The 18,239-nt window shown below is 40.8% G+C and overlaps 1 protein-coding gene across 8 annotated transcripts in view; it reads right to left on the reverse strand.

Annotated features, from left to right (window-relative positions):
- LOC134213020 (protein spire) overlaps positions 1-18,239 on the reverse strand; it is a 575,819-nt gene that overhangs the window by 298,040 nt on the left and 259,540 nt on the right. For all 8 annotated transcript variants that reach the window (XM_062691477.1, XM_062691476.1, XM_062691474.1 and 5 more), the window contains one exon: positions 5,471-5,588. In XM_062691477.1, the coding sequence (XP_062547461.1) occupies positions 5,471-5,588 (118 nt within the window). The remainder of the gene's footprint in view (positions 1-5,470; positions 5,589-18,239) is intronic.

Here is an 18,239-nt window from a genome sequence, read left to right on the forward strand (position 1 = left end):
GTATCATGAGGCTAGCACGATGATACGAGAAATGTTCTAACCCGAAAATTTCCTAGACTACGACCGGAATTAGAACACAGTCACCTCCAGCATGGTTTTGTATTGTAGCAGCGCATCTTACCGCACAACTAAGAAAGGCAGAGTAACCGAGAAAAAAGTTTAGAACCATATGCTTCCACGAGTTCACATTGAGTCGTAGATCGTCGACTGAAGCTTGTGAAATAAATGAGTGAAATCCTATCGGCACAATGGTTCTACTGGGATGTTCAACGATCTACGGATACATCGTTCAGGGCTTGGTTGATGGGGTAGATCACATGTTCTGATCTCCAGAACGTTTTGGAGGAATAAAAAGGTTTGTAGTAACTTGTAAAAGTAATTAGTCAAATCCTATTGGCTGAATGGACCTGCTAGGATGTTTAGCTCTGAGCGGATATATCTTTCATGACTTGGTTGATCGGGTAGGTCACATGTTCTAAACTCCAAGACGTTTTGGAGAACCTGAAATAGTTTACGTTTATTCAAAACTTGAATAATTCATGAGTTATGATCACATGGATATTTTTGGACATACATCTCGATTGAGGACATTTTGTTTCTAGACATATTTTTTATGCACTCGAAGAAATGTACTCCAGAACAGTTTGGACGGCCTAGGAAATCTAAAAAAATATTTCAATGCCTTTTCAGTTCTTTCTATACCAGTTTTGGCAGCAGGTCTGTAATTGTTGCACGATGCACGAAAACATCGTTCAGGACTTGTTGATCGGGTGGATCACATGTTCTGAACTCCAGGACGTTTTGAAGAACCATAAAGGGCCTGTCGCTGCTTGTGATGAGTGCAATCCTGTTGGCTCAATCGTGCTGGGATGTTTACCGATGCACGAATACATCGTTCAGGACTTGATTGATCGGGTAGATCACATGTTCTGAACTCCAGGACGTTCCGGAAATTTTTTTTGAGATAGTTTACGTTTATTCAAAACTCTACTACTTTATGTATTATGAAAACGTGAATATTTTGGACAGACATCTCCGTCAAGAATACATTCGGAATTTCTTCCCAAAATTCTACCAGAAGTTTCTTCAAAAATTTATGACGGAAATCCTCCGATTTAGCTCTATAATTTCACTTGTAAATCTATAAGAAATTTCTTCGAAAATTCTTCTAGGAACTTCTCCGGGCATTCCTCTCGGAACTCTTCCTTTAATTCCTCCGGGATTACTTCCAGTAAATTTTCCGGGAATACCTCCAAACATTTAATAGCGAAATCATCTAGCATTCCAATCTGGAATTCTTTTCGCAATTACTTCAGAATATCCTCTAGAAATATCTTCATGAATTTCTCCTGGAATTCGTCCAAGTATTTCCCCAGAAATTCTTACAGGTATTTTTTCGGGAGTTTCTTCAGGTACTTCTCCAGGAATTCCTTCAGGAATTTTCCCGGGAGATTTTCCGCGGAAGTGTACTAGAATTCCTTCTGGACTTCACTCGGAATTTACTCGGATATCTGCCAAGAGTTCTTCCAGAAATTTCTTCGGAACAATCCGCAGGGATTTTCTTCAGCAATTCATCTGGGAATACTTTCAGGATTTCATCTGGGATTTTATGCATTAATTCCTCCTGGTATTTTTCTGGGAATTCCTTCAGATATTTTTTCGGAAATTCCTTTAGGAACTTCTCTAAGAATTATTTTAGGACTTCCATGTGGGAATTCCTCCGGGAGTTCTTCCAGGAGTTTTTCCATGAAACTCTCCGGTCATACCTGCAGGAACTTCACAGGGAATTCCTGTACGATATTTGGCAGGAATTTCACGGGAAATGGGATTTCGTAAGTTACTTCAGAAATTTTTTTTTTCTTCCTCTAGGGTATTCCACCGGATGTTCTTCTGAAGTTCCACCAGTAGTTCCTTCGGGAATTCAATCAGGCCTTCTTCCAGGAATTCATTTAGCATTTCTTTAGGCATTTATCTACAAATTACTCCAGAAGAATCATCCTCCTCGGAGAATTTCTCTGGGAGTTCTTACGGGAATTCCTCCGGGAGGTTCTTTTAAGAATTCTTCCAGGAGTTCCTCCTGGAATTCTTACGGAAGTTCCTTTGGGAGTTCATCCTAGAATTCTTACGAGATTTCCTCCAGGATTTCCTCCGGACATTCTTCCTGTAGTTCTTCAATAAATTCCTCCAGAAGTTCCACCGGCAGTTCTTCCGAGAATTCCTCTGATAATTTCTCCGGAAATTACTATGGGAGTTCCTCCGGGAGTTAGTTTTCAGAGAAACACCCGGAGAAACTGCCGGTGAAACTCCCGGAGGGATTCTCGTAGAAACTGCTGGTGGATCTCCCGGAGGAATTCCCGAAGAAACTGCCGGAGGAGCTCCCGTAAGATCTCCTGTAAAACCTCCCGGAGGAATTTCAGGAGGAACTCCTAGAAGAATTCCTAGAGGACCTCCCGGATGAGCTCCCAGAGGAACTATCGGAAGAACTTCGGGAGGAATTTCCAGCTTAATTTCTGAAGAAAGCCTAAATGATTTCCTGAAAAAAGCCTGAATAATTTCCTGGGATAGCTTCTGGTGGAACTCCCGGAGGAATTTCCGGAGAAACTCCCGGATGAATTGCTGGTGGAATTCCCGGAGGAACTCTCGAAGGAATTTTCTGGAAGAATTTCTGAAGAAACTCCCAGGAGAATTTTCAAAGGAACCCCGGGGAAACTACCAGAAGCATTCTCGGAAACAAGAGAATTCATCTTATAGACAAATCTCGTCTAGCTGAAACCTTTGTTGGGGTTTGTAGCTGGACCATCATCAAGAAATTCTCGGAGGAGCTTCTGGTGGAAAATCTATATAAATTCCTGAAGAAGCCTAAATAAATTCCAATTCTGCCGAAATTCCCGGAAAAATCTTCAGAAGAACTGCCGATAGAACTACCGGAATAATTCTCGAAGGAAATCCTAGAGAAATTGGAAATGCCGGTGGAACTCCTGGAAGAATTCCAGGAGGAATTTTCGGAGAAACTCCTGGAGGATGGAGGGAAATCTTGAAGTTTCCACCGGAATTCTTTCAGGATTTCATTGCGAATTGATCTAGGAATTCCTCCGAAAATTCCATTGTTGATTTCATTTCCGGTATAATTTCTGTATAAATTTCCGGTGGAATTCCTTTAGAAATTCTTTGAAATTTTCACACGAAATTATTCGAAACAATTCACGGAAAATTTTATGGAATTTACACAAGAAATTCGAAGATTTTTCGTGAAATTCTCAGGAATGTTTACTGGCAATTCTGCGGAATTTCCACGGAATATTCTTATTCTTAAAAATTATGGGAAACAGCACGAAATTATTTAAATTATTGCAGGGAATTCTGCAGAACTTATAAAGAAGTTCGTGAAGATTTTCTTGGAGTAAATAATGGTGGAATTTTCGGATCAATTCCCGGCAAAATTTATGGTGGAATTCCTGAAGACACTGCCGAATAAGTTGCTGGAGGCATTCCTAAAGAATCCCTGATAGAATTTCGGATAGAATGCCAGTTGTCGAAGGAATTCCTGGAGAAAGCTTGCATATTGATTTTTCTGCCTATTTTATAATAAAAAAATAAAATTTTATAATAAATTTTATAAGATGTGTGGTTCTAGTTTTCTTAAACTTATGGAAGAATGCAGGATTTTTATAATAATTGTTATAGCCGATTTTATATTCTTTCTGAATACTAAGTTCGTTAATATTTTTCGCACTTTATTTAAAAATATCTGATGAGTAATAAATCACGCATTTTTAAATTCATTATTGTTTTAATCATTATTGTTTCGATTTGGTTTGGATTTGGTTTCATGTGTTAATATTCATGTGTTTTTATAAAACTACGATTTAGAAGACCAAAAAAGTTGCCCCCCCCCTTCTAGAAATCCTGGCTACGCCCATGACTTTATTCATTAATTTTGTTTTCAATTGAACTTATTTCATAATAGAAACGCCGTCTTAAGAAATCTGCCACATTTTTCGTATATGGAACAGCAGAGAAAATATCATCCATGAAAGGATCTGAAACGAGTATTATTATAATAATACGTTTAAAAACGAACTACTGTTTTAAAGTACGTAATACAATACATGTTTTTATTCCTGCTATCAATATCTGGACATGATTTTATTTTATCAATCCGAATAAAAACTGTGACCTGTGTGTTAAGCAAAGTTTTGAATAAATCGCTAGCTGCAAACAATTTCTTTAGACAGGTACGGCTTCACAGTTTGACAGCTCAACATAGTTTACCGAAGTACTGTAATATAGAATTTATTTTGCAGTTTGTTCGGTATTTGTTTTACCATATACGGCAATAATCAGATTTTACAGTACAAACTGTAGGTTTCAATACCAAACTCTGTCAAATAATTTTTTAATTACAGTTTGATCGGTAAAATTTTACCGAAATCAAGTAGAATAAATATTTTCAACTGAACTTACTGTAATTTTTAATGTTTACCGAAGTTTTTCGTCAAAAAAATTACCGAACAGCGAAATCTATTTTAAGTGTGTAGGATTGAACACATGGCCTTATAAGACAGAAGCGTTTGCCAAAATGCATCAAGTTCTTCTAGCTCCAACGTAATAACCATTATGTTGCATTTGGGCATGTCTCATCATTGCCAAAATAAATAAAACTCAGCACTACAAACCAAAAAATTAACTTCATTTCGTTGAGATTTCCCATGCCCTCATTCATAAATAAAGATCAAAAATCTTACGAGGAAACATCTTCGTTCCTATCCAACATCAGGATAACAGATCACACAACAACCATCCACAATACCGATACCGATGATCATCAGAGTCAATTGACAACGTGATTGCTTTATCTTGGCGTGCCCAACCGGTGTGGTTGGTGACGACAACTGACACCATGAGACCCGTGCTCAAAACCAAGTGGGTATGGAAAGCAAAGCAGATCAACAAAAGCTCATTGTACCAAGCTTCAAGCTTAGACCTAGCCATACTGGAACAATGTATCGAAGGGAAGGGAACACACACCTTTCCTAGAGAATCGTGATTTAATGTAAAATTATTATTACAATTTTCTCAAGCGCGGCGTAAACCTACGGGCAAGTAAGCAAACACATCACTGACGGGCGGCAAACTACACAGAGAAAGTTGATATTATTTTCTTCGCTACTTATGTACCTACAGCTACACCTTTCAATGTCATCATCATATGTCATGCCATCAAACTAGGAACGACCAGAGCAACTTGTGATGGGTGTAATCTCCAATTGTACCATAATCTTGAGAGGTGTGATGAATTGTTATATCTTCATTTATGACTTCTAGTTTGTAGGTCAGATAAAATATTGAAAGCAATCTGGTACGATGACTACCATTGTATAAGTAATAATGGGATAATAATGATGAGTGTGAGTATTTAGTTTACAGACGCAACTGGTTGCATCCAGTGAACTAAAATGTAGGGCCTCACCTTCAGCTGTCATGAAATCGATCAGTTCATCCAGTTCATGCGATATTGGACAATACTCGTTCGAGGGCAGGTTGAAATCGAGTGCGTTGTATACTACGGTCCCCAGCTTCCGGAGTATCTGTTGAAAGAGAATGGAAAAATACGTGTAAGAAATCATCGCATTTGTATAATGAACAAAATTTTTCTCTCACAATATCTCATTTTTGCTAAATTGTTTCCACCCCAATAATCACATTGCCTTAGTATTAATTTTAACATGAAAGGTGAATTAAATTTTTCGGATTTTTCGCTTGTGAGTGCCAAACACATGCCTAAGCTTACTGTCAATCACATTTGTTCAGTCAGTCAATCGTACGGTTCGCTTCCGAATATATGCCAACAGTCAGCGAGCTAGCGGGCAGTGTCTGTCTAATGAAACACGTTTTCCAATCGAAGCATAAATCTGACGAACCACACCCATCACCATAGCGTCAGCGCCAAAACATGTTTCAAATTCCACGACCACAAAAAAAGCCATCACAGACATCTCGCTCAATGGGTCAGTGAATCATTCCATTGAGCTCTATTACGAGGACCGGGGAGGATCACGACGACCCAAAGCACCACCACTTCGGCCACCAGGCTAAGCTCTCCAAATCGATTCATATGTATGTAGTAGGGTATCGATTGACCCCGTGATCGTTGAGCCTATCGACAGTTTGAGCAGAGTTCGAGTGCGGTTTTGTCCGGTCCGGACAATCTATGTATGATGTGGTTTTTATTGTTATTTATTTTCTAAATCCCGTTCTCTTGTTGATGGTGATCACTTTTGCTTTTAACCACTCAACCGCTGTTGAAAGCGAACAACATGAAGAATTAGAGCGAACACGAATCAGCCAGGAAAGAGATCGAAACATAAGCTCAACTGGGTGAGATTTGATCTGGAGGCAATTTCCGCTACCTAATCAGCTGATTGATCGACACTTCGGAATATTATTGCTGAAATTTTAAAGGCTTGTCAAAATTATGCCCGCATATGTTGTAAACATCTTTATGTGATTCGTATATACATGTATATGTATCTTTAAGTTGTTGCAACCAAATCGGTCAGCATTATGATGCTACAGAACCTCCCAGCCATAAACAGAATAGCAAAATATGGATAACGGTCAATAATATCAAAAATTTGCACCGTAATATCATTCAAATTCTGTTCCGATTTCTATCTCACTGAACATATATTCATCTCATAGCAAAACAAAGAAATACAGCACCGATCTCGTCGCTTCTTTTTGCTAACACGCGTGCTCACTGGTGAAAAAAAAATCACAAAAATAAGAAACAAGCAATGGGATGGAAATAGGAGCTATGGGATGCAGTGCCGAACCGTTCCCCTATCAATATATGCCATTAGCATATGATATTGAACGCTTCTTACAAATAGCATAACTTGATCGTATTCTGATATTTTAGTGCAAAATATTGATGATGTCGTCTGATATTTTATCTCTTATATCAACCATGTCATTATCTCATTTTGCTATCTAATCACGATTTGACATTATTGAGCTCTTCTTGTCTGCTCGGGCTATAGAACTTTTATAAGAGTCTAGATAGTAACGATTCCCATCACCTATTTCATTTTTGACGAACACATTCTTGCTTTCAAACTTTAAACCAGTCTTTAAATATCAAAAATGAATTAATTTCCCCATGATCCCGGATGAAAGTCATGTTCTAGTAGTCGACAAATAACTTAATTTTACCTTCTAGCAGACGTCACAAAAACAGCCATCATCGACAGCGTAGCCGATTATTTTCCAGCGGAAACTTGAGGCGTCGTGAATCGATGGTTAATGATTATCATCCTGTGTGGATTCCATTTTCTTGAAAAATGATTCCACACCTTTTACTGGGTTCTTCACCTCAAAGCTTATTGACTGTGTCAGATAAATAACTTATTTCTTGGATCTCCTGCTCTTAATCGCGATCCCTTCCGGTATTCTTTTTATGATGTTAGCAATTGACTTGAAAAACATCGTGTGGAATACTTTTTACGTTGCAGTTTCTGCTTGCATGGAGGGCTAATATTTCCGCTTTTTCAATGCGATAAATCTAATGGGCACCATTGGATTATTTCCCAGTTTTCCAGGTAAAATAATTGACGCCATATTATTGCTATGCCCCAATGGAGTTGTGAAAAGTACAATGGAGTTTCTACGCCGTGTCATCACTCAGTTAATAACGCTATTCGATTTACTAACAATATGATACCATCTCCTCTGCTCTATTTGTCTTCATGGACGTCGTCGTTTAGTTTGGAACGATCAAACACAATAGAGGCTCCTTTGCTGACTTTAATTGAAGTAACATGGCTCAGTTTTGTGGTCTCTAAAAACTCATCGGACTGGAACATCGTTTCAGTTTATTTTTATTTTGTTTTGTTGTGAACATCTTGCATGATTTCAATTCTGTTCAGTTTGTTTTAATGAACGTACATATACTTGGCATGGCACTTGCTCGTAGTGATCAATTATGCATTTAGATGTTATGTAAAAGTACAATGCTATGTCATATTAGGGCAGCTACTCAATGAAGAACATCATTCTACGCATATGGGGCCTATTTATTCACACTTTTTGATAGCTTATGGAAGGTCCAATATTGATAGAAGTTCCAAATCGTTCCATACGTGAGCAAATAACATCATTATGCAAGTGTGGGACGTTTGTACAGTGTTTCTTACGCGAATGTTTTTACGCGGTGTATGGGATTTACGCGGATTGAATTTTTTGTTGCGGTTTTTCAAAATGGTCGGAAACACGTGTAAAGCTTGAAAAATAGATTTTCAACTGAGCAAATTTTGGGGCTTCGTTTCTCCTGATTGTGATTTTCCAACTAGTGAGCCCACATGTCATAAAAATGATTTTGCGAATATAGTGCTTCATTCCTTTTTGTTTCAAGAATACATAAATATTTGCGTATGAAATAAAATAGAGCCTTAATTTTATTTTTATATTGGATTTTAACAACACATTTTAGGTGATAAAAATCACTTTGACTGGAATGTCATCTTCTGTCGCGTTGAGGAATGAAGAAAATAAAATTGATTAAAGCATAGTCAACCCTTAATAATGCACATAGTGGTGTTGTATAAAAAATACGTATCGTGTAAGCAATGAGCTTATAAAAATGTAATGTAAACTATGTAAACTCATAATAAATAGGTTTAGATTATTCATATTCTTGATGACAAGACAGATGACAGACAGTGGCCACAAAATTTAGCAATGCTCTCATAAATTTGGCAAAACAAACAAAAACCGGAAACAATTTTCTCCTCTACTCGCTTCCTACCCGCTCCTTAATGAAAGAAATTCTCCTCCGGCGGTAAATCGGGAATCAGCTTTCATTGCCTCCATCTGAAGCATCGTGAGAAGGGTTAGCAACTTCAGTATACAGTAAGCCCTGCCCTTCCTGTGCCTGTCGTGAGCGATGAAATATCAGTATTAAGTGAGCCAATGCACACAAATACAATCGATATCCGCCGACACGTGAGCCCCGTACAACTCCCATTCGCATTGAATTATATGTTCAAAGATTTTACGATACTGAATTATAGGTGGTCGCCATCGTTAGTCATGTTATTGCTTACAAGAGCGCCATCCGTTTTAAGCCAGTGCCACTCTGTAGTTCCCATTGCCTGCGGCGATGGGATGGAACAGTCATGTGGATATCGTGGTCCCAGCCCCAGCAAGTTAAGGAACCACCGCACCACTATGCCGTCACTGACTGTTGTCGGATATCAATGAAAGACTGCGAAGTTGATACAATTTCGCTGTATGATCAAGTCGCCCCACAACATCCAATTGGTTTGCAAATCTTATTTCTACGAGAAACATCCATCGTCCTCCTCAGACATCTTTCTAAACTTGGTAGGTAGGTTGTGGAAGTGAAGGTAAAAAATACTACTTCGGAGATAGGATCGGTCAATGGATTCCCGCAAATGTTGCACCGCATAGAGCTGGTTCGAGTAGCGAAGGTCACGGTCACATGATTTCTGTCCAGTTAGTTTGGTTGAACTCGTTGTGACCGTATGGAAAGGTAATCAATCACGACAAACCATTGAACTGAGGTGAGGAAATAATGAGTTGACCATTGAAACGTTAACAAAACAATATATGAAATATGTATTTATATAATCGCAGTTTGAAGACTTCTGTTACATAATTATAGCTAATCTACTTGAGTTTCAATGCATCAATAAATTGTATCAACATGTCAATTAGTTAACGAATGACAATATGTAGAAAATGTTGTAAAACTGATTTTGACTATTTTTATATTCTACCTTATAAAAATTAAAGAACTCATCCCGCGTTTTGAAAAAATCCAAAACCCCGGTGAAGTTGCACGAAAATTAAAAAAAACTTCTATTTTTAAAGTTCACTTGAAATTTTGAATTAAGAAAATCTATCCGGCCGCCTATCTATAGGACGCGGAGCATTTGCAAGATCAGGGTTAATGTGTTCTGCTTTGGACGGTTCGTAAGCAAATTAATGAATTATATTCTAATAAGTCACTATATGTTTTTATTGACAAAGCTCTATATTGTCAAACAGAGCTCCTTATTATTTGCCAAAACCACTAACAAAATATTTCATCCCGAGACAGCTATGAAGGTAGTATGGGTTGCATCTTCACAAGTAGATGATGAACTAACATTCGTTTCCTTTCATCCATGATTGTAAGGACGTGGCCAGGTATACAACTGCTTCTGTATAGGAATAGGTACAAATACCAAGTACCAATTTGCAACAATATACAGTGGTTTGCTTAGTTGAGCATTGTATACACAGATAGAAAAAGTTGTTGAAATTTACACGAAAGTAATGCACATGAAGGGAATGCCAAAAAGAGCGTAATTTTAAACGATATTTTTGCTTGGATGTATGCAATTTGTATTGCATTATGCCACTATTTATTCGATTGAGTAGTATAATGCTATACAAATAGCATACATTTAGGGTGAAATTGATGGAAAATATTCATGTATGCTCAGAATAGTGTAATTTTCCGCGTCTTTATTTTTTACGCGCTGATTAGTTTTCATTATTTTTTTCTGTGTATGTATAGCCACCCACGATTTGTACAATCACATATGCTATGCTACGAACACATATATGAGAAAAAGAAGTAAAAGAAGAAGAAAAAGAAGAAAAAGAAGAAGAGGAGGAAGGAGATGAAGAAGAAGAACGAGAGTAATAGAATATCATAAGCTGACAATAATGAGGAAAAATAGAGGTGGTTTGGAGACACCAAATTCAAAATTTTACAATATCATAGCCCCAAAACTGACACGAATGCATTTTTGGTGGTTTGAAGTGTCTCTAACAAACAAACAAACAAACAAGCCCTGGAAATAACATTTTCCCGAATATGACATTTCCTCGGAGTAGAGTGTGCGTCGGTCTAAAAATCATCGGCGGCAGCGCATGTTAAAATTATGATCGGCGTTTCACGACTAACATTATCATCAGTTGTCAGCAAGAATCCACGGTAGTCGAATTCATCGACCACCTCGAAAGTATCCCCGTCTATCATAACACTGCTTCCCATGCTGACCCTGTCGCGCTCGGTTTCGCCCACTAGCATGTACTTTTTATTAGATGCATTCACCACCAGTCTGCCACCGTTGCAAATGTTCGGCCGACAATGGCCATGTTATCCGCGAAACAAACAAATTGACTGGATCGATTGAAAATCGTACTCCGGCTGTTACACCCGGCTATCCGCATAGTAACTTTTAGCATAATGTCGAATAACAGACAAGAAAGTCCATCACCTTGTTTAAGTCCGAGATTCGAACGAACTGGAATGTTCGCCTGAAATCTTTTCGGAATTTTGCACACCATCTACCATTGCTTTGATCAGTCTGGTAAGCTTTCCAAGGAAGCTGTTCTCGTCCAAAATTTTTCATAGCTCTACGCGAGCAATACTGTCGTATGCCGGCTTGAAGTCGATAAACAGGTTGTGCGTTGGGACCTGGTTTTCACGGCATTTTTGAAGGATTTGCCGTACAGTAAAAATCTGGTCCGTTGTCGAATGGCCATCAACGAAGCTCATTCACTATTGGTGATAGACGACGGAAGATGATCTGGGAATATCATTTTGTAGGCGGCATTAAGGATGGTGATCGCTCGAAAGTTCTCACACTCCAGCTTGTTGCCCTTCTTGTAGATGGGATATATGACCCCTTCCGTCCAATCCTCCGGTAGCTGTTCAGTTTCCCAGATTCTGACTATCAGTTTGTGCAAGTAAGTGGCCAGCTTTTCCGGGTCCATCTTGATGAACTCAGCTCCGATACCATTCTTACCAGTTGCTTTATTGTTTTTGAACTGTTGGATAGCATCCTTAACTTCCCTCAAGGCAAGGGCTGGTTGGCTTCCATCGTCCGCTGAACTGACGTACCCAGGTTACCATTAGCACTTTAATTCGCCTTTTCGGCTATATAGGGCTATCATAGAGCCAGTATAGACCATGTTAGATCTATGATGGCATTATAGTCGCACGTACGGCTAATTTAAATGCTTATGGTTAGCTGGGTAGTCATCTTCTCCGCTGCCTTGACTCTCACTGCCTGTACTCTCAGCGCCATTTAAGTGTTCCTCGTAGTGCTGCTTCCACCTTTCGATCACCGCACGCTCGTTCATCAAGATGCTCCAATCCTTATCCCTGCACATTTCGGTTCGCGGCACGAAGCCTTAGCGGGTGCGTTGAGTTTCTGATTGAGCTTGCGTATCTCTTGAGAACGGCACAGCTGTTCCATCTCCTCGCGCACTGCTTCTTCCAAGCGGCGTTCCGTCTACCGTATATAGCGTTCCACGTTCTACCGGGTCATTTTCCTCCGGAATCTGTCTGCACTCTACGTCGAATCAACCATTCCGTCGACTTCGTTCCACATACCCGACGTTGCTCTCCGCTGCATCGTTAAGGTGATTATACAATCAAGCCATGTGGTGAATTTCAAATTCACCACACGGTTTTCTACTCCTATTGTCAAAAGTTCAAATCTAGCGTAATAATTTTCGTACAATGCTGAAATTAAAGTCGATTGTTTAGCATAAGTAAGCAAACGATCAAACGAATGTTTCATCCCCATGAGCGTTGTGGTTCTATCAATTCGTGCTCTTGAAAAATCACTAGAAAAAACACGTGGTTTCCAATATGGCCGATTTGTGACTTTGTTGTATAACCACCTTAATGCTTGCCTTAACTGTATTCCTGCAAGAGGGGCCCCGTCTTAACGCGGCAGCCGTCGGTACTGAACATTGTTGATGACGGATATTTTTCGGCGCAGTTTAACCATAATGGTCAGCGTCGATGTTAGCGCCACGATTTGTTTTGACGTCGATAATGTCAGAGAAGTGCCGTCCATCAATCCGAACGTGGCGGAATTGTGATTCTGTCTATAGTTGTGCTCTTCAGATGAAGCGATACAGAAGGCTATGTTGGAAGTATGTGCTGTGATTGGCCATGTTCTTGGAGGCGGCGAAATCAATTACCCGTAGGCTGTTTTCGCTCGTCAGCCGGTGGGCACTGAACTTTTCAATAGTCGGTCTAAGCTCCTCCTCTTAGCCAACCTGAGCGTTCAAATCTCTTATGATGATTTTGACATCGTGGCATGGGCACTGGGCAGTCGTCGTACTCACGTTCCAGCTGCGTGTAGAATGCGTCCTTATCATTATCAGTGCTTCCGGAGTGTGGGCTATGGATCTTGACTATGGTAAAATTAAAGAACTCTCATTGATCGGCCATCACACAATCACGCGCCTTTGCATATCGCCCATCACTTTGAAAGCTGTTCCCTGCTCGAGTGTGTTGCAGTTGCCAGACCTACTTGTGAACCAACCACATACGTACTGTATGTACGTAGCGCCGATTTGCTTTCAAAAGGTTACTCGCTATTTCAAAAGGTACACGTTTGTATATTCGTACATCTTATGAAATAGGGGGCAGCAGGACATCAGGAACAGCATGATGTCCAAGGGCTTGACGACCCCTCCCCAGCTGTCTGCGAGTCAGGGAGAACTGCCTAGGGCGTGGTGGGGATTTAGCAGTGGGCTCTGCTAAAATCCTCCCAAAAACCACAAGTGCCCGTAAGCGGACTCTATCAAAGCGACTGTGTGCCGCTTCAAAAGCACAAGCCCAGGGAGGGAGTGACAACTGGCATGTGGAGTGTCCCTACTTCGGTAGGGTAGTGCGTGAGCTGCTTCGGCAGGGAGTGAGTGATCTGTTTGTGCTGAGGCAGGAGTGTCATAGCGAGTCGCCGCCGCTATTTTTTCATTTCATTTATTTAGTTAACATCTAAACAGATAACACTGAATCAACAATTTGACGCCACAATGCACGGTTCGAGGCCGCATCTCTCCATCCTCGGATATGCCCCACGCTCGCCAAGTCGTTCTGCACCTGGTCTGCCCATCTCGCTCGCTGCGCTCCACGCCGTCTCGTACCTGCCGGATCGGAAGCGAACACCATCTTTGCAGGGTTGCTGTCCGGCATTCTTGCAACATGTCCTGCCCATCGTACCCTTCCGGCTTTAGCTACCTTCTGGATACTGGGTTCGCCGTAGAGTTGGGCGAGCTCATGGTTCATTCTTCGCCGCCACACACCGTCTTCTTGCACACCGCCAAAGATGGTCCTAAGCACCCGTCTCTCGAATACTCCGAGTGCTTGCAAGTCCTCCTCGAGCATTGTCCATGTTTCATGTCCGTAGAGGACAACCGGTCTTATAAGCGTCTTGTACATGACACATTTGGTGCGGTGGCGAATCTTTTTCGACCGCAGTTTCTTCTGGAGCCCGTAGTAGGCCCGACTTCCACAGATGATGCGCCTTCGTATTTCACGACTAACGTTGTTGTCAGCCGTTAGCAAGGATCCGAGGTAGACGAATTCCTCGACCACCTCGAAGGTATCCCCGTCTATCGTAACACTGCTTCCCAGGCGGGCCCTGTCGCGCTCGGTTCCGCCCACAAGCATGTACTTTGTCTTTGACGCATTCACCACCAGTCCAACTTTTGTTGCTTCACGTTTCAGGCGGGTGGCCGCCGCTATGGCCACCTCGAAGCGCAGCAGAAGTCTGAGTATGGACTGCACATGCTAAGGTAAGAGTGTCGTAGCGTAGTATCGTTGATTAGTCCCCACATACCGCTATCGACACCTCGAGGCATGGCAGTGGAGTGTTAGAATAAGTTGTGGAGTGTACCTACTTCGGTAGGGTAGCGCGTGAGCTGCTTCGGCAGGGAGTGAGTGATCTGGTTGTGCTGAGGCAGGAGTGTCATAGCGTGTCTCCGCCGCTATTGTCACCTCAAAGCGCAGCAGAAGTCTGAGTATGGACTGCACATGCTGAGGCAGGAGTCGAGGTATCCCATCGACACCTCGAGGCATTGCAGTGGAGTGTTAGAGTGAGCACCCGAAAAGGGTCACATGGAGCGAATGGTCTTTGGTGAGGCTGCTTCGGCGTCAGGGTAGCAGTGGGTTGTACCCACACACCTACAGTTGTGCACATGTGGTGCATGGGGAGTGTCCTGCTTCGGCAGGGTAGCGTATGGTCTGCTTCGGCAGTGGTGTGATTGATCTGCTCGTGCTGAGGCAGAGTGTCGTAGCGCAATATCTGTAGGCCCAGGCAGTTACCGCTATTGACACCTCGAGGCATGGCAGCGGAGCGTCCGGGAGAGCATCCAAGTAAGACTCAAATGGAGTGAATGGGGTGCGAGCACCCAAGTCAGTCTTGCGTGGGACGAGTGCCTGTGTGAGCGATAATGAGTGAGTACGCTTAGTACTGCCGTCCCCCCAGAAGTAGTACTGCGAGGTAGTTCCTGGGGGAAACGATGGTGGAGCCCAAGGGAGTTTAGTCGGTATTACCGGTATGGTCGAGTCCGACACTCCAGTACACTTCCGTGTGGTAGTTTGGCAACTACAATGCACGTGTACTGGGTTAGTGTGTAAATGCATTCTCCCTTGTAAAAAAAAAAAAAAAAAAACATCTTATGAAATACCTACACACTTTCTTTTTATTATTATAATCACTCCAACAATGAACCCAGAACACTTAACGACATCCAATAAATAAAGCTTTCTTCATGCGTGATAGTGACAAGTGTTTTGCTTTTAGGACATCATAACCACCATAACCTCAAACATACATCACTCATGGCTGAATATTACAAGCGAACGATCAATATTAGTTGCGCTTCTTGCCTACACGTCCGTTGAAATCTCTTAATGCATCTGCTGCTGCTAATCGACGAACGTGATGTGACTATGATGGCGACGATTATGCGTTCGTTTAGGATTACTGTTTCACTAATGAAAAACATGCTTTCCAGAAGCAGTTTTCACCTTTCCATTAACCCAGCACTGGTTGCGCAAATTTGGTGTTATTTCACCACTCAAGTGACCCCTTGTGGTTTTCGTCAACGGTCACCACATATTGCCCGCGACTGTGCCTCGCCGTAACTCCATGCGGCAGACGAAGCGGCAGGTTCACGAGACCATAAAGATCGCAACGGTAGGATAAATAAAAGAAAAGAGTAGCGAAACCTCATCAATTGGGTCTCGTAGATGTACATTTTTACGTAACAATAGAGGCTGCCAAATAATGTAAGGCGAACAGTTGCAGCTAGAGTGGGTGGTGTGGCAAAATGCAAAGCTGTTGAGTGATGATTGAAGCATGGAAAACATTTTTTGTCGTGTCAATATCAGCTTCATAGTAGCGCAGAACAAAAAACCAATCCTATTTTTTTTTTCACTAATATTGTTTGCTCAATATCTAATACATGCATTCATCTCTTAGACTAGGTATTCCGTGCTTTCTCAACACTATCATCCTTATTTGCTATGATTTTAGACTATGCAGTCAGATGACCAGCTAAAACGCTATATTAATTCTGATCCGACGTTTCGGTACCTTTATTGGTCCCTTTTCAATGGATTCTGTAGATGTAGTGTATAGTTAGTTATAAATTTTAGTATAATGTTCAGCGTTTCATTGTCATAAGTGTCCTTCGTATAGTCAAATAATTAAGTGTTCTAAACATCAGGTAATCCCTATTGAATATGGTTAATTAAATTATTTTTGTTTTTTGTCATTTCTATATCATCTAACTTACGGTATCCGTTATATTATGTGAACTGTTAATTTAAACACCGGATTATTATCACGTCAGGTTATTATCTATGGCACAATTGAACTAATGGTTATTGTATAGGAAAATTTAGGTCAACATCACAGTATATCATCATATTGTATTTGTTGTGTTTGTGATTATTTCTTGTCTATTTTGTGTTAGGCTGTTCTTTAATGTTTGTAATATCCCTGCATAGGCTGAACTTAAGTTGTCTGTGTCACTACGCTTGTTTATGGTTTGGTTGTTTACAATATGGCATGTTTCTAGAATAGCAAGAGCTCTATTATTTCTGTGATGATCAAGGATGTTTGTTTTGTCTAGTGCAAATTTATGATCTGTTTCTGCTACATGTTTAATTAATGCTGTTTTTTCTTTTAGGTGTTCTATTCTAGAATCGTTAGGTGCGATGTGTAAATCATTTAGGCGGTTGAGTGCATTGATGTTAGATTTGTGTCCAGATAGTCGTGTTTTGAGGTAATTGGTGGTCATCCCAATGTAGGATGATGAACAGTTAGTGCATGGAATTTGGTATATGATGTTGCTTCTGAGTTCGGCGGGTACTTTATCCTTTAGTTTGGTGAAAAATTCTCTGCTGGTTTTTACATTTTTAGCTGCTTTGTTGACATTGGGGTAGTTCTTCTCAAGGTGTTTGTTTATTTTGTCGGAGAGGAATGAAATGTGTGGAATGCGGCGGTATTGTTTTTCATTGATGGTTTGCTGTTGTGTGGGTTGAATTGCTGGTGTTTGGGGCGATGATTGATTCATTCTGTTGATGAAGCGGTGTCTGAGTGATTTTGGGTAGTGATTAAGTTGGAGTTGACGATCGATGATTTGTTTGATATGACTTGCTGATGACAGTGTTGATAGTTTGGTGACTCGTTGAATGAATGTGGGTATCATATTGATTTTTTGTTGGATTGGATGAAACGATTTGAAGTTCAAGAAACGGCCGCTGGCAATTGGTTTCATGTACCATTCGGTGCGGATGGTTTGATCAGGCATGCGAATAATGGTCATATCGAGAAACGGAATTTTGTTTTCTTGCTCTAGCTCATGTGTGAATTGGAGATGTGAACTGTAGCTATTGAAGACCGATAAGATGTTCTGTACTTCAATGGGCGGTACGGCAAGGAGAAGATCGTCGACATATTTACGGATGACTAGAGGAGTGAAGCAGAGTTTACTCACAGTGAAATCCATTAGGTCTTCCGTAACCAAATCGGTCAGAGTTGGAGATAATGGATTCCCCAATGCAGTTCCAAACATGTTTTGGTAGAACTTCCCATCGAATATGAAGTAGCTGGATTCGATGCAGAAGTCTACTATTTCCATGAACAGAGAGAGATTGATGTTGGTGTGTTGTTTGATACTGTCCCAGTTTTTGATGATGCTTTGGTTGACTAGTGTTGTAGGACTGTTGGTGAAGAGTGATACAACATCAAGAGAGATGAGAACGTATCCTGGAGGAAGGGTGACTGAGTTGATGTATGAGCAGAAGTTGAATGAATCTTGCGCGTTGTATTGTCTTCTGATTGCTTGTTGCATGATGTTTCCTATGTATTTTGCCATGTTGTATGACGGAGCTGTCATTTTGGGTA

This window comes from Armigeres subalbatus, chromosome 2 (genome assembly GCF_024139115.2).
Source record: "Armigeres subalbatus isolate Guangzhou_Male chromosome 2, GZ_Asu_2, whole genome shotgun sequence".
Lineage (NCBI taxonomy): Eukaryota > Metazoa > Arthropoda > Insecta > Diptera > Culicidae > Armigeres > Armigeres subalbatus.